Consider the following 25995-nt stretch of genomic DNA (forward strand, 5'->3'; position numbering starts at 1 on the left):
GCATCACAGAAGGATGACACTAAACCCCCTGAATTTCATTCGGCCGTCGTTCATCATGCAGACTAAAAAGCGACATACAGTACAGGAAGGAGAGATCGCTCTCTATTCCCCTGCAGTTAGAAATGAAAGCCTATCTGACTGCAGCTGTGGAGGCGCTCCAAGATGGGGACGTTTATTGTCGGGAACAAATAGAGCCTTTTTTATTTTGTCTAGCAGCTGACGCCTCTCCCCACCCACTCCTCCAAAACCGCTTTTGTCAGTGATGTAGAGCGGCCTGTACAGGCGGACCGAGAGACCAGGAGAGTTTCACGGTAGAAAATAAAGTGTGGGGTTCGTTCGGTGATTGGCTTTCGGAGAGGAAAGGCCCGGCTGTTTGCCATATGGTGTAATTATCTGCTATTTCAAAAGATTATCTCCCTCCATCAACACAGTGTTTAAATGTGTGTATGTGTGTGTGTGTGTATGTATGTGTGTCTGTGTGTGATCTGATCTCTGGTTTGTACCCCCTGTGTAATGTTGAGACTCTGTGGCCTGCAGCCTGGCCCCTCATTCAAACTGGGTTAGCTATGATCTCCCCCCTAACCCCGATCCCCCTGCACCCCTCCTTGATCCCTCCCTCCCTCAAACACACACTCACACACACACACTCACACACAGAGTCCCTCCACACAAAAGAAATATTCAGCTGTAGAGAGGGGGTCCCTCAGAGGGCGCGACATTGAACTGGGGGGGATTAAGAAGAAATGCCTGGCTGACACTGGGGTTGCCATGGCAAAGCCCCCTTTTCTCCTCTCCCTTAACCCCTCCGCCTATTTTTCATTTTAGGTCTCATTGTGGGGTGAGGTGTGAGTAAGGGTGTGTGTGTGTGTGTGTGTGTGTGTGTGCGTGTGCGTGGCTGTGATGGAGTGGGGAAGATGTAATATGGCTTATGAATTTGGTGTCTTATCTGTGCTGAAAAAGCTCTCAAAAGCTCAAACGCTCTGCCAGCAGTCTTCTTCATTTTATTTTTCTCGGTTTATGGCATTTTATGTTTATGTATTTTTATTTACTAAGCAAATACAAATAATTACCTATAATATTAGATACCGGACTACCTAGCATCCATGCATCGATTTATCTTTGATTGTAAAAATGAATTTGTATACTGATAGAGGAGAGGATGACATGAGAGAATGCAGGGGCAATTTTTCCAAGACCCAGCACACTTGCTAGACATCAAATTGTCTATTATGTATGAGTTTCTGAATTATAGCAGCATTAGCATGATGCATCAGTCCTCCATTGTCGTGAGCGTGTTAGCATGGTAGCTTGACGTCGGCCTCCCCGCCCGGCAGAGTAATGGATGCAGGCTAGCGCGCTGAATGACATCAGCGCCGAAATAGGGCGATGAATGACCATAGATCAGCGCTTACCGTCCTGACGTCACCCTGGATCTGCGCAGCGGGGAGTGACACTGTCAGTGGTTGTTTGTCCCCCAGCAGCGCCCTGCTTCTGACAATGGGAGCACTCAGTCTGTGGCCGGGCGAAGGCTGCCTATAAAAGCTTGGCTGCACAGTAGGACATCGAAGCATTGTTCCCCGCGTTAGATATCATAAGTAATATTGTAATAAAGCTCCCAAGCAATGCAAAAACACAGGGAGGCTGCTGCCACGGCTGCAATAGAATAGTACAGCATTCATTTTACAGCAGTTTTATGGTAGAATTTATCTGGCTAGGTTGTATACTGTATCGACCTATACTAACCACCGAACAATAATACTGTACAATATACAATGCTAAAACCACTTCCTCTTCATCTGTGTTTCAGATGCTGTTATGGCCGATATTAAACCAGAAAATTGAAGTTCAACTTCAAGAACCTCTGATGGAGGAAGTGACGGCAAACGGATCTTCTCAGTTTGTATTCCAGTTTAGCCCAGCATTGTTTATCAGATGTGCTTTGTGCCCGTAGCTGTGTACAACATAACCAGTACAACTTCAGCAGTGCATCCTTGCCCTGTGGACAGTGGACTCATTCTGTCACTGTCCGGTATCATTATGTCCCTCTGCTGTGCGACCCGACCTCTGTGGTTTGACTGACATCCTCGGTTGTGTCTCTGTCCCCCTGCCTGCCTGCCTGCCTGCCTGCCTGACTGACTGACTGACTGACTGACTGACTGTCCTCCCTCCTCTAAGCCCTCAGCCTCGTCTGTCAGCTCGGCTCACGATCACACCCACTCCCCTGCTTGCCTCGGTGAACATTCAACGCTGTCGGTGAGTTTGGTATGGATCACATAAAAACCATCGACCGTTGACTGTGCCCCGTGGCTCGCTCTGACGTCACCAGAAATGATCAGAAAGCACTCTGCTGTGATGGACAAAAGGCAAGTGGGCGCACGAAAATCCAGAAAACGTAGACAGAAACACACACACACACATGCTCACATACATGCACACTGTTTCCACTGTACCACAAGGACCAAAGGTCACAATCAACATTCATTGCTGTCGCTGGGTTGGACTGTGTGGAAAAGCTCACTGAACAATGAGTGCAACTGTGGCCCAGATCTGCCTGACTCACGTCTCAGCCAATAAGCCAACCGGATGTGAAACGCTCTGATTTCTTTATTTATATAGCTCTTGTTTTTCACTTCTATTTTCTCCTCTCTTCCTCCCTCCCCGGCTCTGGGAGTCTTCAGGGGAAGAGAGAAAGAGAGAGATAGAGACACAAATAGACTTCTGGCTGCTTGCTTGTCCTCATCCTCCTCTCCTCTCCTCTAATTGGCGGTTATGTGTGCAGCAAGGGGGAAGGAAGCGGAGTGAATGTGTAATCATTTGGAGTCTCTTCTCCTTTAGATGTTTCATCCCTCTCTTTTTTGTTTGTCTAATTATATAGTGTGCTCAGTTAACTGTGTGTTAACTGTGTGTGTCTGTCTGTTCGCGGGAGTGACAAAGAGAAGCAGACCAAGGGAGACAAAATAGGGAAAAGAGGGAGAGCGATTATAACAGCGACAAAATGTATTGTGTAGTTGTGAATGTACTTTGTATAATCTTTTTCCTGGTGCTGCTGCAATTGTGCCACTCTGCATCCAATTCAAGCAATTTCCAAATTCAGAAAGTAGATCGTTTTCACCTTTCTGACTGAGGCTGCTGTCTCATTATCTGCGTTTGAGTTTCATGAGAGACTGTCTGGCTGCCTGCCTGCCTGCCTGTGTGTGTGTGTGTGTGTGTGTGTGTGTGTGCACGCGGTGATAGAGGACCTGTCTGGCTATCTCAGAGTGCAATATGTTATTTCCTTCTATACTAATGCCTGTTCCCCAGTGGGAGAACGCAGTCTGTAACCTTGTCTTCCTTCAGACAGTCTGGGACCAGCCATGCTATTGGTATTTCTCTCTCCTTCATTAGACCCTTCTGTGGTGACTCTCTAATATTGTTTCCTCTATCAGTGATTCATATAACTCGCACAGTAGATATACCTGAAATACATGAAGCGGAGAGATTTTATGACTGATTAAATAAACTCAATAAAGTACGTCAAAACCCAAGCACTAGAGTCTGGTGTGATTATTTGGTTTGTGAATAGCTGAGCTCATATTGAAGATGTTTCTCCTGCTACTTCAGCGTGGACCGTGGCTCGACAATGCTTCCCTGCAGAATGTCCCTCTTCCAGTTCCTCTCCTCCTCAACTCCATCTTTCCATAGTCTACATCGCTCCATTTCTAACAGCATGTACTCTCTCTGTCATTTAGTAACCAAGCCCCATGTCCGTCTCCCTGCCTCCCCAGTCTCTCTGTATTATTCATAGAAAAGCACTCTGTGCAGTCGTGCAGAACAGCGATGGTGATGTAATAGTGGCTGGGAGCGTGGCTCTGGACTGTCATTTGGGATGGATTCGTGCAACTGGAGAAAACGCTCAGTTTGTTCAGCTTTGTCGGTGTTGCCAACAGTTATAGTTGATGGCCAGGGATTGAAACCGAGGCACATCTCTCATGATAAAAGTAAATTCAGGAAACCACTTTTCAAAGCCCTGAAATCCACCCATGATGTGGACACATGAAGATGCTAAGGATGAAGGAAATGGCATGGAGTTGCAGCTGAAGCCCTCATCCTGCATGTGCTCTAGCATTGAACACTGCCACACTGAGGGACAAACGTATTAGTATATAATTATAAATATAGTATATATTCGTTTTTATATTACAAATAATATTAAAATGACAAGCCCAATAAAAGAGTAACAGTAACAAAACAGTAACAGAGTTGCTAAAATGTTATCTTACTGCACTTCATCTTTGAAGTGATACTACCTCCACCTAGTGTTCAAATATTTGCCTACATGTATTCTAGGGAAAGAGAATCTGAAAGAGATCATTCTGTGATCACGGAATAAAATAATGAGAGGAAAACACACAGTAGCCAGGTCATTATTTATTTTTCACAGTACAGCTTCATTATTTTATGATTTTAACTCTATTTCTACAAGAAAGAAAGAACTACCCATTCTCCATGGTATAATAGATATTAATAGCAGACATCTGTGCTATGAACTATAAATAAAACAAAGCCTTACCCTAGTATACTTTCTATATCAGTGTTAGCAGCCTGTGGGTCCACCTGTATTTCTACTTCCTTCAAATAAGAAGCTCCAGTGACTTCCTCCTGCTGATGTCAGTGGACTTTCACTAGATCCTGTTTTTCTGTTTGCTGGGTCATGATCGTGGATCGCAAAAGTTCCAGAGCTGGAATTTCTCTCCATGAGAAGATAAGCAGGGTAGTAAAGATAAGCGACGGTATGCTGTCAGGGGAGTGGACATGTGCATGCTGTGCTACGTGCAGTGCTACTGTATAAAGACAACAATACACATGTGACAGTGTTGTCAATATGATAAGGAAGCCTATTACCACCTTTGATTCATATGATGATTCACTTGCATACTGCTATCCATTGTTCCCCAACTTTAAGCCCACAAATTCAGTGATTGGAGAAAGTATTATTTTTCAACACAAATTTATTGCTGCAATTTATACATATATATAAAACATTTTATATAAACAACATCTTATACAAACAAATAATATGAAAATAACTATATTATTTAAGGCTCTTACAACTGAGCTCATACCCTTATTGCGAAGCAAAACATTTTTTTCTATTAACAGTGTTTTGGTCAACCAAATGCAGACAGAATTTGCCACTGGATTGCACAGTAATGGATTCTCATTGGTTGCTGGGTCACAGACAGAGTGGAGACAGATAGAAGATGTGAAACTGCATGTTGACTCGCTGTAGTCGTGTCTGCTGCCCCTCCTCAGTAACCGGCATAACTTCATTAGGCCTTGGAGGTCTTGTTGTGAACCATTTGTGCTTTATTCCTGTAATAATGATATAAGAAGTCATTATTTTAACTTTTGTTGCTGCTATATGTCACAGCTTGCAGCATTGCTAAGTGACTGTGAACAGACTAGTTATGTTTGAATGATTTCTTTGCTAGGAATCTCACCTTAAAAGATTGACATACTCCATCACCCAGTCCAAAGCAGGATTTGTGCATGCTTTTCCTTTTCTTGTGTGGAAACTATAAAATAAAAAAAGGAAATAAATAAATATAAGTATATATGTTCATAATAAGCACTGGCGTTATGTCTTATGCATCATTCTCTGGTTGAGGAACAGAAGCCGAACATCATCCCAAAGCTGTATACTCACATGATGGCACTGATGTGACACATCTCTGTATCAGTCTGGACTGAGTAGCCCTTGATGGCACGAAATGGTATTCTGCCCTTACTGTAACTTCGACAGCATTCATGACGTGCTGTGAAACGAGAGAAAAGACAATCTGATTAGATTATTAGAGAGAGAGAGAGAGAGAGAAGTCCATCAAGAGATTTGTAGACAAATAGATATAGTAGAGGAAATTGCGTAAATGCAATAAAGAAGAAACAAAACAGCACATATAGAGAGAGAGAAAGGCAGACAGACAGAGAAAGAGAGAGTGAGAGAGTAAACTCGGTGTGTACCTGCAGTTGTGTGTGCGACCAACAGACCAATGGCCAGCAGCATGAGTGCCATCTCTGTAGCTCTGATTTGGACCATGTCTTCTTCTGTGTCGGCGGCAGTTGTCTTTGAGCTGAGCTGTGTTGTCTCTCAGGAGGAGCTGTAGAGGCTGTGGTGAGAAGCTGCTCATCACTGCAGGCTTATATATTCATTACAGAGGCAGGAAACTTCTAGCCAGGCACATGGGGTTTTTCGTACCCACGCCAGAACAACTATTGCACCACTACAAATTTCCCCCCTTGCTTTCCCCTGTGAAAGAAAAAGGGAACACCTTTCAGTGATTGGAGGGAGAAGTAATAGACAGAGGCTGTAATGTTTATTGTTATTCATGAACATCCCCAATAAGATGAATGATGTTTATCTGCGTGTGTAGATATTTATTCACATGAAATACTTACATACTCACACCTTTTTCACACTTTGACAGTGATTTTCTAATGTTTTTGCATAGCTACTACAGTACGTCGCCACAAGCCACACCAGATCATATCAGCACATAGTTGAAAATACAGTACAGTTAGTACAGTTGCAAAGTTAATTTAAAAGAGTTTTGATAGAGAGAGAGGGAGCAACACAACACACTCCTAACCATTATGGTCATACAAAGTCATCAGTTCAGGGCTGTTTGGGGCTGTGAATTTGGTGACACAATATTTATCAAAAATAAGTAAAAGAAGCTGAATGAGCTGAGCCAAACAGTGTGGCACAGTGGCATATTGTACATTTATATTTGATTCAGTTCAGTTCAGTTCAGTTCAGTTCAATTCTTCTTGCAGCCAGGGGAAAATACATAAAATACAATGTACATAAACTTAGAACATGGAATTTATAAAATACAATATACATTAACTTAGAACACGGAATACATAAATACAATGTACATTAACTTAGAACACGGAATACATAAATACAATGTACATTAACTTAGAACACGGAATACATAAATACAATGTACATTAACTTAGAACACGGAATACATAACTACAATGTATATTAACTTAGAACATGGAATACATAAATACAATGTATATTAACTTAGAACATGGAATTCATAAAATACAATGTACATAAATCCTTCCATGTATGAAACATAAATACATAAAATTCAATGTATAGTATAGAATAGAATAGAATAGAATAGAATAGAATAGAATAGAACATCTAATTACATACTGACTCATAGACACATTCACAGATCTGGTCACAGGTCAGTTAATGTCACCACGCCTTTACAGAACAAACAATCCTTCAGAACCAGTACAACACGGGGAATTATGAGGGGAACTCAAAGGCGTGACTCCTTTTGAAAAGGTCACCACACAGATGTAATACTGTACAAGACAAAAGACTTGATAGCAATTTGAAATGCTTAAATAAAAAAAGTTCACAAAAGCTGAAGAGAGTGCCTTACTGTAAATATGCCATGATGTGCACTGACTGCATAGATGTGGCTACAAGTGGGTTTGTTTGAGGTTGTAAAAGGAGGTCAGAGGAACACTTGCAATATCGTCTTAAGCCTCCAACGAAAGGGGAAAATGCTTGGGCAATACTAAAATAGGTCATGATAGTTCATTTCTTCCTAATTCAGCACATCATGAACTTTCCCCCCAAACCACAACCTTGTTTAATATGCAATACATAACGCGCTATTCATATCCTGCAATGTGTATTTTCAAATGTAATGCACCAAGTACAACTAAATATATCAGTTACGGTTACAACATTCTAACTTAATATCATTTTTAATTTTAAAATCTGCCGCACTTTATGAATGAGACTACACGCTATCCTGTGTTGAGCAAGATCATGACGACTTTTCCTTGCATGAATGTGAAAGGACACAACTGAGAATAATTTGACTGTTGAAGTATTAGACCACCAGTAAAAGCAACTTTTATAAGTAATATAGATGTGTGATATCCTGTTGCCTGTGTATTATTGCTATAAAAGCATTAAGGTCAACTGAGTGAATCGTGAGATATGGTTATGACTCACACTGATCCAGCCTCTGCTATGGCTGGATAAATGTAGACATCAAAGGAGTTACACAGTCATTTTACACACAATGAAAAGCATATTCATTTGCCATCAACAATTAGTGATGTGGGACTAATGTGGATTACGGATTATGAGACAAAAATTAGGAGGCAATTGAAAGTTCACTAGGTAAATACAGCAAGGAAACACACAGAAGAACATGACATTATCCTTTATGAATCAGCCCCTATAAGTCAAAAATATTATTGTGTTAATGGTATCATTTTTGTATTATAGTCTTTACATACGACCATAAAATAACAACACAATATAATTTATGTATTCTTAGACATGTGTATAAGTAAATGTATGAACGAGACAATTATTTTGTTAATATAATAGGGTAAGATCATGCGAGGAAGTTTTTTTTAAGAAGCATGAATGTACCTTCAAAGATTCTTGTATATTCCTTTCATTATAGCCCACAGGAGAATTAAGGGGATTTTGTACCATTGTGGCCAGATGTGTGTGTCACACTTCCAGCTTGACCCAAATACACGTTTCCAGCTTGTTTCTTGAAGTGGGTATGCGGTCTGTATTAGACATTTCCGTCTGAGACGGTATTTAAACTTCGATGTCAGACACAGCCTTTATCAGTTCATCCAAGCTGAGTATCCAGCACTTATCAGAAGACGATTCACTGCCTGAGAGGAGCTGTGTGAAGATGCCAAGACTCGCTGTGTGTCTCTCCACTCTGCTGGTGCTGGTGGCACTGGTAGCCCTGGGTGAAAGCAGTAAGTAGGCCATGTTGTTTTGACAGAACTTGAGTTGTCTCCTGTTTGTGGCTCATCAAAAATGTTAAAACCTCAGTCTCTTTTATGGTCCTTTTATCCGGGGTGTTTTAAACGTTTTTGTGATGTCTCTCCTCTGAAGGTCCTAAGAGGTTTTGCTGCACACAGTACACTGAAAATCCAATCCAAAAGAGGATGCTGATACACTACAGGATCCAAGAGGACACGGGTGTCTGCAACATCAAGGCAGTAGTGTAAGAAACAATGTTGCTTTCTGTGCCACAAAAACAACGTACACTGCTTTAAACTACATGATGCTCGCTCTGCTATTGTAATAACGTGTAGACTTCTCCTCTTGTCTTAATGTAGTTTCAGGACTATGAAAGGCAAACTTGTCTGTGCCGATCCTGACAGAAAGTGGGTCCAGGATGGCATCGAGCACATAAAGTAAGATGATATCTCTATTCAACCCATCTTTACACTCAAACACTAAAACATACTAACTGTATAAAGCTTCAACAGTCTTGTGTGGGGTCGATGGCTTACAAGTTCTGTTTTCTTTCCAAGGACCAAAGGCCAACAGTGAGCAGCATCTACGCTCATGACAAGAACCTGAGGAAATTAACTTCAGACTTGAAGACATGAAGACATTCAAGATGAATTTAATTTATTGCACATCAAACCTTGTAAAACCATATAAAAATCATTGCTGGATAAATATAGGCTATATTTTTTTAGATGATTTGCTGATTCCTTGTTAAACTATCCAACCATCTGAATCTGATGTTCATTTATAACAAACTGTAACTGTAATCCTTTGGAGAATAAATTTCATTATTTTTCTAAAACCGTTCATTTCTTTGAATTCATCCATACAATCACATCCAGTTTTCTAAATACAGTGGGCGACTGTATTTGTAATTCAATGTACTGACACTAGGTGGCAGCCACACCCAGCACCATAGGAAGGATTCACATTATGAATGAACCAACTAGGTGTCCTGCCGGAAGAGACTTAATGTCAATGTTTTCAGACCAGCCTGACTATACCTGCTTTGGATTTATCCTGCCATAATATTTTTATGCTGTTGAATTAGCGTTTTAACTCTATGACTTTGATGATAGCTCTGATACCATGTGAAGATTAAGCGATAGGGAAACGCTCCATTCATGCTTTATATGCTAACGGGAGCTAGCCGCTATTTTATTATCAACAGTTAGCTAACGTTAAGTGACAACAAGGACCGGGACGATGCAGGACAAGGAGGAGCAAGGTAAGATACATGAGACAGAGGAGTGGGTCAGATAATTAATTGTTCTGGTATTAACCCTACATTACATTATGGAAACAAATACATCACAATATACAGTACAACTTGTATTTCTGTATGTTAGTGGTTAGGACGTTAGTGCTAAATAAATGGCTGGGTAAACAATGAACTCCAGTGCTTCATCACCAAGGCAAGTAACCACCAATATCAAGAAGGAATGATGTTGTATTTCCTTGAAAAGACACACTTTCATTTAACGTTAGTATACTTACTGTATTATAATACTATTAAGTTATGTCATGAAGATTTGTTCGTATAAAAAGGAGGGTAAACTTAATTACACACATGAAAAGAGGTGGTTACCCTCCACTACATCCCTGCATACAGCCCAGCAAGATACATCAGGTTTCTGGTGGTGCTGATACATATTATATATACATTAACATGCATAACATCGTTTTAAGCTTTTCACTGTCATGGCTAATGCTATGCCACTGATACATTTAACAGGAACGGTGTGCCACACCGGTGAAATGAACAAGGACATAGTGAGGCTGGTCACAGCTAGCTGATTTTAGACCAACCAGCCTAGTACCATCCAGGTTCAGAGACGCAGAAGCCATGAAAGAAGAGGAGAGGAGTGAGTGTGGAGGTGAGCCTCTGTTTGAGGACCCAGACTTCCCCTCTGATGATTCGTCCCTGTTCTCCGACAGCTCCACTCCCATCGCCAGGCTGCAGGGAGACATCACCTGGCAACGCCCACAGGTAAGGCCCGGTGCCTGAGGGAAATGTGGCAGTGATTCCCCTTTGTTCATTCAGTTGTCCTGGGCAACTGAACGAAGTGTATTTCCCTCAAAAAGACAGTTGAGTACTGGGTCAGTGTTTAGAATTATGTGAAGTATCCAAATAAGATTAGTTTTGGCAGAGTACAATGCTGAAGTACCAAAATTAATTCAAAATTTGAAACCTAAGGAAAATTTAAAGAAAATCAGAAATTGCTTACTCAACTCCAAGCTCTTCTTGTTGCCTTCAGAGTGCAGACTCTTGTGCATACAGATTCAAAAAGTCAGAACTACTAAATAAATAATCAGATATCAGCGTTTCCCGAATGCTTAGTGCTGAAACGCATTAGTTTCTTTGTCTGCTGCTGTGCGTTATAATAAACATTGGTAATTTAGTTGGTAGTGCGGACTTCTCTCCTTTTTTGAACCTAAGGAAAATTTACCTCCAGCCACCACCGCTACATGGATTGTTCTCACAGAGTTCCTTTAAGTTTCTGTATGTCTGATCTCTCTTTTATTTCCATCTCATGCCTGCAGGAGATCTGCCAGTCGCCAGCTCTTTTCTCTGACAACATCAACCTGGGCCATGCAAAGCAGGGCTTATTGGGAGACTGCTGGTTTCTCTGTGCCTGCACCATCTTGCTCAAGAACAAACATCTAATGAACAAGGTAGAGAAATATGTGTGATCGTTTAGATGTGAATAGAGCTTTACGTTATGCAGCTTTGACACAAGACTATCTGCTCAGAACTACATTGCGGGCAGCAGAGTGGCCTAGTGGCTAGACTGACCGTCCTGTAACTGGAAAGTCACAGGTTCAGCAGCAACCACACCAGTGATTATAGACACTGAACCCCTACTTGCCCACTCATTCTTAGTTGCTTTGAATAAGTGTGTCAGTTGCCTACAATGTTTTCCATGTGAAACACTGCTGTAGTGACTCCTTCAGTGCTGCTCTCTAGGTGTTGCCCCCTGACCAGCCCCAGTGGGGTGACTGCAAGTACAGGGGCTCCTTCCAGCTTCGCCTCTGGCAGCACGGACACTGGACAGAGGTGACCATTGACGACCGCCTGCCCTGCATCAACTCCACTCTCTGCTTCTCCCGCTGCCACGCCCCCACTGCCTTCTGGGTACCTCTGCTGGAGAAGGCCTACGCCAAGTGAGTAGCCTGTCAAATTTCATCAAATCAAATCAATGTTCTCTCTGTTTATCCTGCCATGAACTTTGATTTATAAGAGATCTTTTTGGTGGTTCTTTTGAGAAGGTTCTAGAACCTTTCCTTATGCCCAAACTCCACCACAGCCACTGGCCGTCATGGCATCAGCCATCTAAGGAATGCTTCCTTAGAAATCAGTGAAAGTTGCTCCACTGGCCGCATTGCGTTGGTGTTGTGTTGTGTCCAATGGAAACATCCAAGCTAAAAAAAAAACCCTGCCAAGGTTCAATTCATGATGGCTGACACCCGCATGCGTCCGCATATAGTGCATTGAAATGATGCAAAATAAAGTTTGTTGTTTCTGGTGTAATGACTCATGTTAATAATCATAAAATGATTGGCCATCTGCATAGGCTATGATGTTCAATTAAAGTAGGCCTATACATTTTGCTACATTGCATACCTAGATATTTGTAACCTACTATATAAGTGTCTGGCTATAGTTTGTGGCTGTATTGGGGTTTGTTTCAGTTAAGCTTTTGTTTACTTTATTTGTGCTCACGTACCCTGATGAAGGCATAAACTGAAACATGTTGGAATAAACCCATATTCTTTTTGCATGGAGAGAAGTGTGTGGGAATCTTTATTACTATTTTGCCTTGTCATTACTCCATCATTAATATGGTCGACACCATGTTTGGATGTGCATTCTTTTGTTCTCTTTTTAACATTTGTGCACACAGCAAAAAATACCGAAGCTGTACTTGTGCATATTGATGAATACGGTCCAGGCGCTCTTGCCTTCTGCTGCTTGGAAACAACACGCTCTGTGGAGCAGCTAGAATGACACAATGACACAACACTGATGGCGGTGCAGTGCAACACGTGTAGTGGAATTTGAGAATCCAATAGCCCGTCTCTTCCATCCCCCTAGGCTCCATGGCTCGTATGAGCGACTGTGGGCAGGACAGGTATCTGAGGCCCTGGTGGACTTGACCGGGGGCCTGGCTGAGTGCTGGAGCCTGGGAGACGGAGGGGCAGAGGAGGAGCAGGGAACAGAACAGGACAGTGACCGGGTCAGGAGGAGAAGGCTGGACCTGAACCTGCTGGACCCAGTGAAAGATGGCTGTGCGCTCAGCTGCTCCACTCACAGCAGCCCTGGAGGTCAGGAGAGTGTTTTCTTGCAGATTCAAGAGATTACTAAACGCTCTCAGTAAGCCTTTTTCAAGCAGCTGACCTTTGGAATTATAAAACTGGCACACAGGTTTTTTTTGTTAATCTGAGGGAAGAAGTTACTTATTCCAAATAAGAAATGCGATTATGTATTTAGAACTGATCCGGTGCCGTATCACCTGATTGCCTCCTTGCCTGCTCCAGGTGCCAGTGAGCTGGGTCAGTACCACGCTCTGACTGTGATGGAGTGGCTGGATGTGAGCACAGTGTCGGGGGGTCAGGTCCGACTGCTGAGGATCAGAAACCCCTGGGGAAGATGCTGCTGGGGAGGCGCCTGGATAGGGAGGTAGGTGTGTGTCTGTGTCTGTGTGTACGTACGTGTGTGCAAGCACCAGTGTGAATGTGTATCTTGTAGTTGTGTGTAGCCTCAGTCTGAGTTTGTCTCTCTCCTCTCTCTCTGTCTCTCTCTCTCTCTGTCTCTCTCTCTTTCTCTGTGTGTCTCTCTCTCTCTCTGTCTCTCTCTCTCTGTCTCTGTCTCTCTCTCTCTCTGTCTCTCTCTCTGCAGTGGGGCAGGTTGGAGTTCTGTCGACCCTGCCTGTGCTATGGACCTACAGGGCCGGACGGCAGGGGGCGAGTTCTGGTTGGATGAGACCGAATTCCTGTCCCAGTTTGATGATGTCACCGTGGGCTACCCCATCAATGAAGAGGGACACCTAAAGAGCATCTATACTGGTGATTCTTGTATTTTGATGAAGAGGGTTTCAAACTTGCAGTCAGTGATTGTGATTTGCATGTAGCCATAACCGTCGTGAGTGTACTTGGCCCTTGACAGCTCTCTTCTCCAATAGGAAATCTGCTGACACACAGCCATCAGCTGGTTGGCCGGTGGGTGAAAGGGCACTCTGCTGGCGGTTGCCGTAACAGCAGTAACTATAGCAGCAACCCCAAGTTCTGGCTCAAAGTGTGTGAGAGAGGAGAGGTGCTGGTATCCCTGCTGCAGCATAGGAAACGCAGACACACAGAGCAATACGCACAAACAACACTTGGGGACAGCAAGAACACAAAGCACCAGCACTACCAGGCTATCGCTCTACACATGTGGAAGGTTTGTATTATGACTTATATAAGAAAGCTTGGTGTGTGTGTCTTTGTGACAGTTTATTTATTTGTGTTTGACTTCACCAGGTGGAGAAGAAGCGTTTCAACCTGGGCCGGACGTTGAACAAGCCTCCCTGTGCTTCCACTCACTGCCACGCCTATGAGAGAGAGGTGATTCTCCATGGGCAGCTGGAGCCTGGATACTACCTGCTGATCCCCAGCACCTTCTTACCAGGAGCCGAGGCCCGCTTTCTCATCAGGGGCTTTTCCTCCTCTGCCATGTCCCTCAGGTAATGACCACCAAAGGGGAAGGAAGAATCAACTCTCAATTGACTTTTGTCAGTCTTAGTTAAAGTTAGTGGGCTAGCTGAAAGCCGGCACACACAGGGAAATCCCCCACTATTTATTTTTATTATTATCTCCAAAATTTTGGACTCTAACAACTTCTATAGAATTTCATCTTTATCTATTCCATTCCAGTCCAACTTTAAAATGTTCAGGAGATGTGTGAATAAATGCAACTTTTTGACACTTTTTAAGATATTTATGTTTTTTTTCTTAATGTTTAGAAGATAGAAATTAATGAAGATAGAACTGAATGATGGTGGGTGAATAGTGACATCTGCTGGTGAAATACCACTTAAAGACCCCATGAAATGGCATCTTTACTTCCTTGATTTGAAGTATTTCCTGTTGAAACAGGATGTTGGGGTGGGACTTAACGTGGGGAGGGCTCATTCTACGATGTAAACCAATGATTTATTATTATCATTATAGTTATTTGCGAAGGTTTTATTGGTTGGAATTTTTATTTTTACCCACTGGTGTAGCATGAGGTCGCCATTAAAGATTTTCCAGGAAGTAAAAGTAATGGGAGTTCATTTCATGGGGACTTTAATAAAATTCAACTTTTTAACCTTTCAAGCTGAAGCAAGCACACTCCAAGCTGCTTTCAGCTAGCCCACACATTTTTTTTTCAGGAACTGTACTTTCCTAGTTTCATATGGTCATGGTTTCATATTGGGAGACTGTGTAAAGTGCTAAGTCTATATGATTTGTTGTGTGTTGATGAATTCTTTAACCTAAGACAATATTTGTGTCCTCCTCAGTGCCCTGAAAACCCCAGGACCGTCACTGCCATTGGTAACAGATGGAGAGTGGGAGAGCAGTTACTTCCAGGGCATGTGGGTGGTGGGAATGAACGCTGGAGGAAGCAGGAACTTCCTCTCTCACTGGCAGAACCCCTGGTTCCCTTTTACTGTGTGTGATGACCCAGCAGGGACATCAGAAGCTAATGTCAGGATTACCCTGCACCAGAGCCGGCCTGACACTGACCTCCACCCTATTGGCTTCCACATCTATAAGGTCAGTCAAATATTAAAGGAGAGTACCGGTGTCATTCAGAGTTATTACCCATTTACTTTTGTCTATGTCTAGTTTACATTTCACCCAATCATTTTGCATGGCTATCATTTTGCATACTCATTTTTTGTGATTTTTAGAATACAAACTTTACAGTGTCAAACCTAGCTTGAAATTAGCTGCTGTCCTGGCTAACAAAGACATTGATATGACAATAAAGTTTGTAAGGCGAGTTTGTAGCTTGGGCAATGCTCAAGTCTCTGGAAGTTGTTTTTCCATACTGTACAAAAATGAATGGCAGCAAATGGAAAAGGAAACAAGCCCTGATATCTTCAACTACACTGTCTGTGTGGTTGAACAGGAATAATATGAAGGAAATGATTGGCACGAACTTAAAAAAAAAACACCGGTATTATCCTTTAACATAATGTAGATTTAGCCATGTCTTCAGATCTATTAACTTATGATCAGTGGAAGCTGCCATTGTGATTCTTGAGCATCTTATTTTGTGTATGTATCCAGGTCCCAGAAGGAGTATCTGAGCTGACTTTACCCCGGGATGAGGATCCTGTGGCCAGCTGTGTCCCTCACTGCTACACCCAGGATGTAAGCCTGGCCTGCTGTCTTCCTCCTGGAGCTTATGCCATAGTGCCCTCCACATATCAGCCTGACTGCCCAGGCAGCTTCACCCTCAACCTGGCTCGCAAAATACACAGGTTGGCTCTGTTCCTTACTGCTTTTTACAATGCTACTATTGCAATCACAGTGTTATTACACAGATAATAGCAATAGTTTGAATTATTTGATTTTGTTTGATGCCATTGGAAAAATGATAAAGCTTGTGTGTGTTTTTCAGGAGGGTGGTGAAAAGTCAAGAGAGGCTGGGGAGAGCCATTCAAGAGGTCAGTGAACTGGACTAACATTTTACATTATGTTAAATTACTGATGTTGCTTATGGCCATATTTTCAACTCTGTAATTGTGGTCAGTAGATGGCAGCAGTGAATAATCTCTCTGTGTTGCTTTGTCTCTCTCTGGGCGGCAGGTCTCTCACATCTCTGTGATGCGTAGCTAGTTCTGGGACTGTGTTGCTGCTCCACTGACGTGGGCTCACCTCTCTGTGCCTCTTGGTCCATGATGAAAGAACCAGTTCTCCCATCCGCCCTCACCATGGAGGCCGCGGGTGTGCGTCCGTGTGTGCGTGTGTGTGTGTGTCCACTGGTGGCTGAGAAGGCAGAGAGATTTAGTGGGAATGTTTGTGTCGGAACTCGTAGAAACCCCTTTATCCTGAACCGGTGAGGCTCAGGGCTGATGGGCAGCCACACACTCATCGGCGATTAGGACATCAGAGGTTGTCGGTGGGCTGGGCTGCTAATGAAGGATGACGGGGCTGGCTGGTGTAAACAAACAGCCACCATTGAAGAGGCCCGCCGCTGCTCTTGCTCGTTCGCTCGCTGGTGCGCCTGCCGGCCCGGAACAAAGGGCCCTCTCATGAAGCTCCTCACAGAGGCCCAGGGGGCAAGGGGCGAGGGGACGGTCTCCGACAACAGAGCCAACCACACCGCACCACACCATACCATAACATGCCATACCATACCATACCATGCCACAACCCCCACCCCCAAACACTGCACACCATATCTACGCTGCAGTGTTTACCCCTAGACACAGACACACAGGGTGTCCTGGGCCCGGACAGGGCGCCGACCCGGTCCTTTAACCTCATGACCAAACCTGCTCTCAACCAACACTATCTCCTCTTGTACCCTGCTGATCTTAAAGTCAGGCTGGACCCAAGGCAGTCCGCCTGGCCTCTGACTCCAGCCTCAGTCCCCAGCACCCGCCCACCCCCCTCTTCCCTCCCCCAGACTCGGTCCAAAGCTCTGCCTGGACCTGAACTGACCCGCTGTTTGAAGTGGCTGCAGGAACCGACGGCAAGCGGAGGGATGGAGGGGATTAAACAAGTGATGCGGCACATCAGAGGAGGCTAGTTCATATGAAGAAGCCGCCGGTCTTTTTTTTGTGTGTGTGTGTTGAGCCGTGTATGTGTGTGTGTGTGTGTGTGTGTGTGTGTCTGCTTGCTTGTACCCTTGTCCGGTGTGCTTGTGCACTAAATCTGCAGAAGTCACAGTGTTTCTGATAACTGCTTCACTGGAGCCACAGTTGACAAAGACTTTTAAATGCTATAATGAACTGACTTCAATGGTACTGTACCGTGACTGTGTCTGTTGGCTCAGCCTATTTGTATTTATTTTGTCTGGGAGTCACCTGTAAAAGATGTGATGAATAAAAAAAAGTTGGTGCTGATCTGTCCCATAAAATCAGCGTGTATTTCCGTGTACTTTTGTCTTGACTGTACTTCTTTACATTCTTTACATTTGTTAAGTCAGTTTGCAGGAATACTGCTACTCATAACTTAGTCAGATTCCTAGCTGTCACCATGAGCTCTACATGCTCATCAACATGACGAACAAGACTGACCAATGCACTGTGTGCGCGTACACGTCCGTCCGCTGTGCGCGCTGCCGTTCCTGCGGAATTCAGGAGGCTGTGGTCGGACTCCGAAAGGCTCCCACCTAGAAAATAATGAACAACAAATTTGACGCGTGAGTAATCAAAGTTTTTTGTTATGGACTATCTGCCAGGGAATGGGCGCCCTGTCGCGACTGCAAATTCACCAGGGAACGTAATGAATGCTCTTGCGTTGCTTGTAGAAAGAGAGGTGTGTCAGCTTTGCATGGTCCTGCATGGTCCTGCATGGTCTCTGCTCATAAACCCACACGACCGCATGTTCCACAAAAATCGGTGCATTTTTAAAAAAAAAGCTGAAATGTTGGAGTGAGTAAAACAGTAATGTTATGCTGGAGAACGTGCCGTGTTGTTAGCTCTAGCTTAGCCTGGTGAAAGGCGTCCAGGCCCCGCGGGCCTCTGCTGAATCCACGGCGTGTGAGTTGTTGATAGGCGGGGGCAGGTGCGCGCAGAGCCGGCTGACACTAGGCCAACACGTCCTTAGCCGCAGCTGGACTGTTGGAGCACGGACAGATGTTGGGGTGCCGTGCCGTATTAACTTTAAGGGCAGTTACAGTTGAGGGGTGTGCATGTGCATCATACCCCGATGTACATCATTGCAATGCACTGGGGGAAAGTGAGTCTGCCTTCCTTAACGTCTGTGCTCTGTTTACGTCCAATGCAGTCTGAAAGATGATGACAGTGGAGACCACGACCAGGACCAAGGCTCACCGAAAGACTGTGAGAAGGAAAAAATTGAAGACGAGGACAAGGAACAGAACATTGCCAAGAAAAAGGTGAGCTTGACAGAAAAAAAACGGACTAATGTGTGTAGCTTTTACTTGTGTGTGTGTGTGTGTAAAGTTGCGTTCTCCTCTTCAGATGGTGGTACCAGGGGCAGGAGAGCACCCGCTTCAGTACAACTACACTTTCTGGTACTCCAGACGCACCCCAGGGAGACCAGCCAGCACCCAGAGCTACGAACAGAACATCAAACAGATTGGCAGCTTTGCTTCGGTCTGTCTGCTTCTCCACATTTCTGCCTTGTATCGCGTCCAGGATGTGTTTAGTGGGCACAGATAGGGAGGGGACATTCTCCGGTTTTGTTGCGTCTCCTTTAGCCAGACACAGCCCAAGTCTATAAATACAGACCTACTTTGTCAGTGAACTCAATGTTGACTCTAGATTCGATCCCTCACCGCTGACAATATAAAACTGTCTTGCCCTTTTCTAACCAAGGTGGAGCAGTTCTGGCGTTTCTATAGTCACATGATCCGGCCCGGTGACCTGACTGGCCATAGTGACTTCCACCTCTTCAAGGAAGGCATTAAACCTATGTGGGAGGTGGGTACTCATCTGCTGCTGGTTAGACTGTATGTTTACTCGTGTATCGTGTGACCTTCTCAGGCCTTTGCCTAAAGCTACCTAAATCGATGAAGTGTTTTTGACTTTTTCAGGGCCCATCAAAGAACATTGATTATCTTGTACACTAAACAGGGCCACCACAGCATCTCGTAATACACTGAATCCATCTGTGTGTGCTGTATGCAGGACGATGCCAATAAGATGGGTGGGAAGTGGATCATCCGTCTGAGGAAGGGCCTGGCATCTCGCTGCTGGGAGAACCTGATCCTGGCCATGCTGGGGGAGCAGTTCATGGTGGGAGAGGAGATCTGTGGGGCTGTGGTGTCAGTACGCTTCCAGGTACACACACACACACACACACTTGTTGCACACGTGTCATGCAATACCAGCCTGAACACGCACCGACACACCTTCTCTGCTTCCCCATATGTTTCCCCCAGGAGGACATCATCTCCATCTGGAACAAAACAGCCAGTGACCAGGCCACCACTGCCCGCATCAGAGACACCCTGCGCAGGGTCCTCAACCTGCCGCCCAACACCATCATGGAGTACAAGACACACACAGACAGCATCAAGTATGTATGTCTCACCCTTTTTATTATTGCTTTTCTCTTACCTCTCTCTTTCTCATACACTGGCACACATACTGTATATGCATGCACACAAACTTAACATTGATATATTTTCTCACACAGGAGGCAATATGACTCTTATATGCTTTAGTAGAAACCCAGCCATTTTCCTCATGGGATCACACTTAATCTGTAATGCATTTGTGTTGCTGCAAACTGAGTTCTATGTAAGGATCTCATGGTTCAGACATAGCAAAACTTATTAGATGTAGTTATCGATTGTAGTATTACAACATAACTTTTAACTGTAGCTCTGATTCACTGATGAAATGTTTTTATCAAAAAAATGTCACATAGCTAGAAAAAAATGAGGCAAAACTTTTGTTGTTGTTTATGCATGCATTGTCAACACAAGTAGAATAAAACCAATGCATGCAACACCTTCATCGTAACTTTGTGCATCTGCAATGAAATGATGCAGCTGAAACAAATTCTCTCATTTGAAATGAACTTCCATCATAGAGCAGCACATTCAATGTAATAAGTGTGATCCCTTCCATAGATGTTACTGCATTTTTTGTTTTGTTTCCAGAGCCTGGGAAGACTTCCATGGTCTGGTGAATGCTAGCGGTGGCCGTTAGCCCCTGACACAGAGAGTCTCTGCAAGGGTAGGAACTGTTGTGTGGTAGTTGGAAGTTTTTGGAATAATATTTCTCTGAATTGCTTTGTTCAGTCATTTCATGCTCATTGTTGTTTGTCTCTGTCTGTGTCCTGTGATGTTTTAGATATGAATGTGTGATGTGTTGGGGATGAAGCGTCCAGGGAAGGATACCTCTGCATGGATTGGCACTGTTTTAATATGGAGACAGAGCAAGGGTCCAGGCAACGAGACCATTCCTTCTTTCTATCACACGTGGAAACCATTGGAACTGAACCGAAAACCCTCTCAACAGAACATGGAACCAAGCTCTGTTTGAGACAAAGAAGTGTTATTTTTAATCAACCAGAGAGGAATGAATCTTCTGTGGATCTTTTGAATTTTTTTTTTCTTTTTTTAAATGCAAGTTGCAACAACTCTTACTTGCCACCAGAGGGAGACTGCCTGACAGATGTTTGGTGATCTGGTCAGTAACTGTTGACAAAAGAAGTGTACTTGACAAAACGCAACATAACCAATCTGTGACATATATAGATCTGATTTTATTGTTTAACATAACATCACACCTCCCTCTGTTAAAGTAAAAGTACATATATGTAGATCTGTTTTATTGGGACTCTTAAACAAACAGGGTTGCAGGTAGAAGTTATTTTATTATAGTGCTGTATTTTAACTACAAATCCTCTGGTCATTTGAACTAGAATTATTACTATTATTGTGTACAAAAGTATATTTGTAAATACTGTCCACTTCAAAGATCACTTAATTGAATCAGCAATGATTCTCCATCTTTGACCTGGAAGTTGAATCCCAAAGGATGAGGACCATCCTAAGGTGGGCGGAAAGTGTGTGTATAACCGGCGTCTTTAGAACGGACCGCCAAGCTGCCTATATCACTGTGCCTGGCCTCGAGCCCGACCCGAACCAGGTTTCCCCTCCGTCAGTTTTGTCTTTACTCCGCCTCTAAAGATTCCATGGGACGGGCTCTGCTGTAATATCCTCCCCACAAGCTGTATGGGAGTCCTGAAACACTGATCTGAAATCAGCGAGCCTGGCCCGCCCATTGCCCCCCACCCCCCACCTCTCTCCCTTCCATTTTGTACTAAAAGGTATGAAACTGGCCCAGGGTCAGGGCTTGCGGCTCAGTCTATCTCCTCCCTGTTACAGTTTTTATCAATCCCTCGGGAGCATTTTTTGGAACCGTGTTAAGAAAGCGCCTACAGTCGTTGCAAAAAATTCTTTCACGAGAAAAAACTGTAATGCTGCCTAGGATTGGATGTGCGGTGCTGGGGACAGGTGTGTGTCAAATGAGAAGAAGCACTGTCTGATGTACACCTGAAGGATTATAGCAATAAATGGCAAATATGCATCTGCTGCTACAACTTGGTTCTGCGTCACTTTGTCGGGAGATCAAGTAAATTAGTATTTTAACTGAATGGCAACTGATGAGTTGTAACAGAAAGTGAAGTTCTGCTTTATTCTTTCGTTCCAAAGAACATCTTTTCTGCCACGTCAGCCCTTCCTTCATTGTGCAAATATATGCAGGATTTGATGTTGCAATCTTTTGTATATGAGTTTTTTGGCTGGTATTCCTGGTTGCTGTAGTCCACATGCGATGACCTCAGTTTACTCATCGATGATCCGTTTAACTGATCAGCTCATCTCAAAGAACATGTGATTCTATAGAGAAAAAAGGTGGGGAACAGGTCAGTTGATCAGCAAGAGGGTTAATTGATCTTATTCTAACACTACAATATAACTTCATACACAGGCGATTATAGATCTGTGTATACTGTACAATAGCTTACCAATAAGAATGTGGCTGCCAGCAGGAGCAGTTTGGTGTGTGATTCCATATTCCGAGGGACTGCAGGGTTGAAATAGATTTACAAATGGTAGAATTAGTGATTGGAAAGGGGGGGAAAACTATAACATATTACATCCTGAAGGCCCACATGGCTGAAGCTTTTTGCAATCAATGAAATGACGACCTGGAAAATTTTCATAACAATGCACAGACTGTTCCTTGACTGGAATTGGGAGTAGAACTCACCCTCCAACCCAAAATATTCATGGTCCATGTTACATTCGTCATTGAAGCCAGGCCATTTCTTCCATATTGTGCCCATTTTCTCACCAATCATTGAAACAACCTGGCGTTTGATTAAAAGAGATATTACTGTATGAAATCCACTGCTGGAAAGTAATGATCAGTATTACATTTTTATTATGAGCTGTATTAATACCTGGAACTCCTGGTTGGAGAAACAACGGCACGGACAGCAGGAGCCCTGGATTCTGATCGTAGATGCTCCTTCTGAATCACACACTTCCAGCAGAGGAGTGAACATGCTCCACCTGACAGCACAGGCAGCCAACACACACACACGCACAACCCCAACCCCCATCAACTTACACGCTTCCTTACATAAGCGTGTAATAAGCAACCTGGGATACACACCAAGCCTTGATGCTTGGGTGATCACATTTTCAGCTGTCATGGTTCTGCAGCGCTAAAACCATTGTTTGCTTGGTATCAGAAGAGTTCAAATTGGGCCACGCTTTATTCTAGAACAACCGAGAGAATATTTATACCAAGTAGATCTCTGGTCACTGAAACCTCTGCCAGGTCCGTCTTAATTGGACACAGCTTAATTTGGGTGTTGCTGCCGGAAAACTCTACTTAACACACAAAGGGAACCCCAACAAACCCTGGAGTCAGATTAGGGCCAGTTGAAGAAGGAAGCTATTTGGGTTGGCTATAGGAGACGGGGTGCCGTTTCACCCATAAGAACTGCATTAGCCAACATTGTAGAATGGATAATATGACAAAGGGAAACTGGCAGCAAAGAATGATGCCGCATTCCTTCCTTCCCAGCTCAGTCCAGGTCTGTGGGTGTGGCTCCATGCAGACAGCTGTTTTGTGTGTTAACTCTCCCTAGTTTAGACTTTGCCCTGGCTGTGTGGACCACTAAAGGCTCTCCCTGCTATTTACAGGCCTGAGCATCTATAGTGGTCCAGGGCCTAGGCTGGCTGGAGGCTAGGAGTAACATTACTGTAACAGTACTAGGTCCTGATGTAACAGACATAGAATGGAAAAAGGCTCATGTGGTAAGTCTGAAGTCTAAGTATAAAGATTGCTGGTGCAGTACACTGGATAGAAGGGTTTAAAGTGGACCTAGTATAGATATACATATTTCCCAATATTCATATAGGTATGTGATCGAGGGCATTCAGTGATGCCATTGTCAAAATCTGATTTTATCACTGCAAAAAAACTCCATTAATTATTAGCTTATGTAGCTTCAGAGGTAGTAATTAAGGCATCTAAACTAAACCTGGTCCCAGTTTTGATAATTAGAAGCAGATTCAGATTGGCCTACCTCTGGCACACAGTGCCAATGAGATGGTTTTGAGGGGTGTAGGCTCTCATCTCCATGAGGCAGCAGCCTAGGCAGCAGGCATCCACCCTAAGAGGCCTCTCAAAGTAGAAGACCTGGCGGCCCTGGGGGTCGAAGCCCTGCAAGGAACAGGAACGAGCTGGACCACAACACTGGAGACACACGCAGGAACTCTCTGACAGGAGGGACAGGTCAAGGGATAGTGAGAATCAGAGTGAAATAAAAGAAGAGGATACACATTCACACTCTCTTTTGAGTAACTAGTGAACACAGATGAGCTGAATGTTGTCGGCTCTGTTCAGACACAAGCAGCTGGACAGGCAGCAGTACCTTCCACAGCCACGAACAGCTGCACTCTGCTGCCTCCGGTGGTGATGCTGTAGATCCTCCTGGGAACACACTGTGGACCTGCAATAAGGACGCAGTCTGAGATGGACAAATCACAGCGCATAAGAATCAGTTAAATGCACACTAATTTCTACTGACCTTGCAGCTCTGGTCTAGCTGTGATATGTATTTGACTGACTGTATCCAGCACAGCCATAGAGTCTGGTCCCACCGCCTCTCCGAGCCACTGCTCCCCCACCTCTGGCCTGCTCAGCTTCCCTGGTGGCTGCACATGACCGTTCCCCATCTTACTCCCAAGAGCCAGACCTGGAGGCTTCTCTACAGATTCCCAGTCAGGAGGCGCTGGGTGGGATTTGGGTCCAGCTGAGTCCTGGGACTCACAGGAAGGCCTGCGTCGGCTATGGAAAGCTCTGAAGATCATCTGGATGTGCTTCTCTCGCTCCAGTCGACCAAAGGGAAGAGGCTGATTGGTCACTGCTGACATGGTCTGAGATGAAAAATGAAATGAAAAATACATACAGAATTAAGCAAATAAACAAACGTCCCATTATTCTCGATATGGGACTATGTAAGATGACATCTCTAGAGGTATGAACTGAGACAATTTTAAGGAGTAGTAAAATTCATAATGTTCAGCCTTTCTTGAATAAGAGAATAAAGAAAATATATAATGCATATAAGGTCAGACATAAAAACAGAAAGTTTAGACAATCATAGAAAAAGTAATTGTCAGTTTTGTATACTTTTCTGTAAGGGACAACTTAGCTGACAGTATCTGAATTGTCCTCATGTGGCACAATAAATTCTGTTCCATCCAATGTCTATTTAAAGACAGCGCAGATTAGCAAAGAACAGCAACACTAGCTTATCTTGATTATGTGACAGAGAGGTGTTTATTTGGGGATTGGGGGGTATGTACAAAAAAAACAAAATCCAAGGTGCTCTTCTCAGAAAAAGCCAAAGAGTTAAAAGAAAAAAATCAGTACAAAGTACTGAGTACAAAGTAGTCTTTTTCTATGGAAGGAGGGCTTTAGAATGCTCCTTTTCAGACTTCACTTCTGAATTTATGAAGGAAAGTTAGGGGAAAACAGCTTTTCCCGGACCACACTGTGTTCCTTGCAGCAGGCTCAGACGGTTCCCTGGCACCCATATAAACACCCCCCACCCCCACCCCCCCACCCCCCTTAAGACAGAGTGGTCTCAGCACAGCTGCCAGCCTGCGACTCCTTTTTATTCACATCACAGCCACTCACAGTCCCGTCCCACAGTGATTACCTTCTATACGCAGTAGTGTATATTCCACCATCACAGAAGTCTGATTTAGGCAACAAAGATTATCATAGTACCACAGTGTAGCTCTGCTTTATGTCCTGCATATAGACAGTGATTGCTACAAAGAGGTGATGCGCTAAAAGAGTGACTACAACAGGTGCCCAAGTGGCTAGCATCCTCCTAAAGTATTTCACCCTGCTTAAATTTGATATAAAGCAGCATAA

General features: G+C 43.8%; 5 protein-coding genes across 6 annotated transcripts; 3 read left to right on the top strand and 2 right to left on the bottom strand.

Moving 5' to 3' along the window:
• Window positions 1-4455: 4455 nt before the first annotated feature.
• On the bottom strand, window positions 4456-6135 carry ccl20a.3 (chemokine (C-C motif) ligand 20a, duplicate 3). The gene is made up of 4 exons (XM_071926920.2): window positions 6001-6135; window positions 5687-5795; window positions 5481-5555; window positions 4456-5352 (listed from the first exon to the last, which is right to left on the bottom strand). Exons 1-4 carry the CDS (start codon window positions 6074-6076, stop codon window positions 5310-5312), a joined length of 303 nt encoding a protein of 100 aa, XP_071783021.1. The 5' UTR covers window positions 6077-6135; the 3' UTR covers window positions 4456-5309.
• A 2541-nt stretch (window positions 6136-8676) lies between these two features.
• On the top strand, window positions 8677-9625 carry ccl20a.4 (chemokine (C-C motif) ligand 20a, duplicate 4). Its single transcript, XM_078287932.1, has 4 exons — window positions 8677-8808; window positions 8948-9059; window positions 9175-9252; window positions 9373-9625. Exons 1-4 carry the CDS (start codon window positions 8739-8741, stop codon window positions 9389-9391), a joined length of 279 nt encoding a protein of 92 aa, XP_078144058.1. The 5' UTR covers window positions 8677-8738; the 3' UTR covers window positions 9392-9625.
• A 195-nt stretch (window positions 9626-9820) lies between these two features.
• capn10 (calpain 10) lies at window positions 9821-17004 on the top strand. Its single transcript, XM_071926895.2, has 13 exons — window positions 9821-10079; window positions 10587-10841; window positions 11396-11527; window positions 11820-12016; window positions 12948-13177; window positions 13391-13532; window positions 13752-13918; window positions 14035-14291; window positions 14372-14574; window positions 15394-15649; window positions 16169-16362; window positions 16503-16548; window positions 16691-17004. Exons 2-13 carry the CDS (start codon window positions 10698-10700, stop codon window positions 16718-16720), a joined length of 1998 nt encoding a protein of 665 aa, XP_071782996.2. The 5' UTR covers window positions 9821-10079; window positions 10587-10697; the 3' UTR covers window positions 16721-17004.
• A 1115-nt stretch (window positions 17005-18119) lies between these two features.
• On the top strand, window positions 18120-22132 carry eif4e2 (eukaryotic translation initiation factor 4E family member 2). Of its 2 annotated transcripts, none has more exons than XM_071926893.2 (8): window positions 18120-18251; window positions 18839-18950; window positions 19036-19170; window positions 19393-19497; window positions 19705-19857; window positions 19959-20099; window positions 20685-20760; window positions 20878-22132. In XM_071926893.2, the coding sequence occupies exons 1-7, from the start codon at window positions 18232-18234 to the stop codon at window positions 20718-20720; spliced, it is 702 nt and encodes a 233-aa protein (XP_071782994.1). In that variant the 5' UTR covers window positions 18120-18231; the 3' UTR covers window positions 20721-20760; window positions 20878-22132. The 2 variants fall into 2 exon arrangements, with proteins under 2 accessions (XP_071782994.1, XP_071782993.1); XM_071926892.2 differs by having other exon boundaries at window positions 19959-20095.
• A 171-nt stretch (window positions 22133-22303) lies between these two features.
• LOC139932952 (phospholipid scramblase family member 5) lies at window positions 22304-24983 on the bottom strand. The gene is made up of 7 exons (XM_071926924.2): window positions 24638-24983; window positions 24482-24559; window positions 24134-24326; window positions 22997-23108; window positions 22804-22903; window positions 22559-22617; window positions 22304-22430 (listed from the first exon to the last, which is right to left on the bottom strand). The coding sequence occupies exons 1-7, from the start codon at window positions 24981-24983 to the stop codon at window positions 22404-22406; spliced, it is 915 nt and encodes a 304-aa protein (XP_071783025.2). The 3' UTR covers window positions 22304-22403.
• Between the last annotated feature and the right edge of the window lie 1012 nt (window positions 24984-25995).

The sequence above is a fragment of the Centroberyx gerrardi genome, chromosome 13, assembly GCF_048128805.1.
Source record: "Centroberyx gerrardi isolate f3 chromosome 13, fCenGer3.hap1.cur.20231027, whole genome shotgun sequence".
NCBI lineage: Eukaryota > Metazoa > Chordata > Actinopteri > Beryciformes > Berycidae > Centroberyx > Centroberyx gerrardi.

What these genes read in the sequence shown, in the direction of transcription:
- ccl20a.3 (XM_071926920.2), bottom strand. Translation starts at nt 6,076, where the DNA reads ATGGTCCAAATCAGAGCTACAGAGATGGCACTCATGCTGCTGGCCATT. An exon ending in TGTCACATCAGTGCCATCAT is followed by an intron (nt 5,556 to 5,686) that starts GTGAGTATACAG and finishes TTTATTTTATAG; the next exon opens with TTTCCACACAAGAAAAGGAA. An exon ending in GAGTATGTCAATCTTTTAAG is followed by an intron (nt 5,353 to 5,480) that starts GTGAGATTCCTA and finishes TCATTATTACAG; the next exon opens with GAATAAAGCACAAATGGTTC.
- ccl20a.4 (XM_078287932.1), top strand. Translation starts at nt 8,739, where the DNA reads ATGCCAAGACTCGCTGTGTGTCTCTCCACTCTGCTGGTGCTGGTGGCA. An exon ending in GGTAGCCCTGGGTGAAAGCA is followed by an intron (nt 8,809 to 8,947) that starts GTAAGTAGGCCA and finishes TCTCCTCTGAAG; the next exon opens with GTCCTAAGAGGTTTTGCTGC. An exon ending in TGCAACATCAAGGCAGTAGT is followed by an intron (nt 9,060 to 9,174) that starts GTAAGAAACAAT and finishes GTCTTAATGTAG; the next exon opens with TTTCAGGACTATGAAAGGCA.
- capn10 (XM_071926895.2), top strand. Translation starts at nt 10,698, where the DNA reads ATGAAAGAAGAGGAGAGGAGTGAGTGTGGAGGTGAGCCTCTGTTTGAG. An exon ending in CTGGCTCGCAAAATACACAG is followed by an intron (nt 16,363 to 16,502) that starts GTTGGCTCTGTT and finishes TGTGTTTTTCAG; the next exon opens with GAGGGTGGTGAAAAGTCAAG. An exon ending in TGGGGAGAGCCATTCAAGAG is followed by an intron (nt 16,549 to 16,690) that starts GTCAGTGAACTG and finishes TCTGGGCGGCAG; the next exon opens with GTCTCTCACATCTCTGTGAT.
- eif4e2 (XM_071926892.2), top strand. Translation starts at nt 18,232, where the DNA reads ATGAACAACAAATTTGACGC. An exon ending in TGGTGTCAGTACGCTTCCAG is followed by an intron (nt 19,858 to 19,958) that starts GTACACACACAC and finishes TGTTTCCCCCAG; the next exon opens with GAGGACATCATCTCCATCTG. An exon ending in ACACACACAGACAGCATCAA is followed by an intron (nt 20,096 to 20,684) that starts GTATGTATGTCT and finishes TTTTGTTTCCAG; the next exon opens with AGCCTGGGAAGACTTCCATG.
- LOC139932952 (XM_071926924.2), bottom strand. Translation starts at nt 24,983, where the DNA reads ATGTCAGCAGTGACCAATCAGCCTCTTCCCTTTGGTCGACTGGAGCGA. An exon ending in GCTGTTCGTGGCTGTGGAAG is followed by an intron (nt 24,327 to 24,481) that starts GTACTGCTGCCT and finishes CCCTCCTGTCAG; the next exon opens with AGAGTTCCTGCGTGTGTCTC. An exon ending in TGGCAGCCACATTCTTATTG is followed by an intron (nt 22,431 to 22,558) that starts GTAAGCTATTGT and finishes TTTTCTCTATAG; the next exon opens with AATCACATGTTCTTTGAGAT.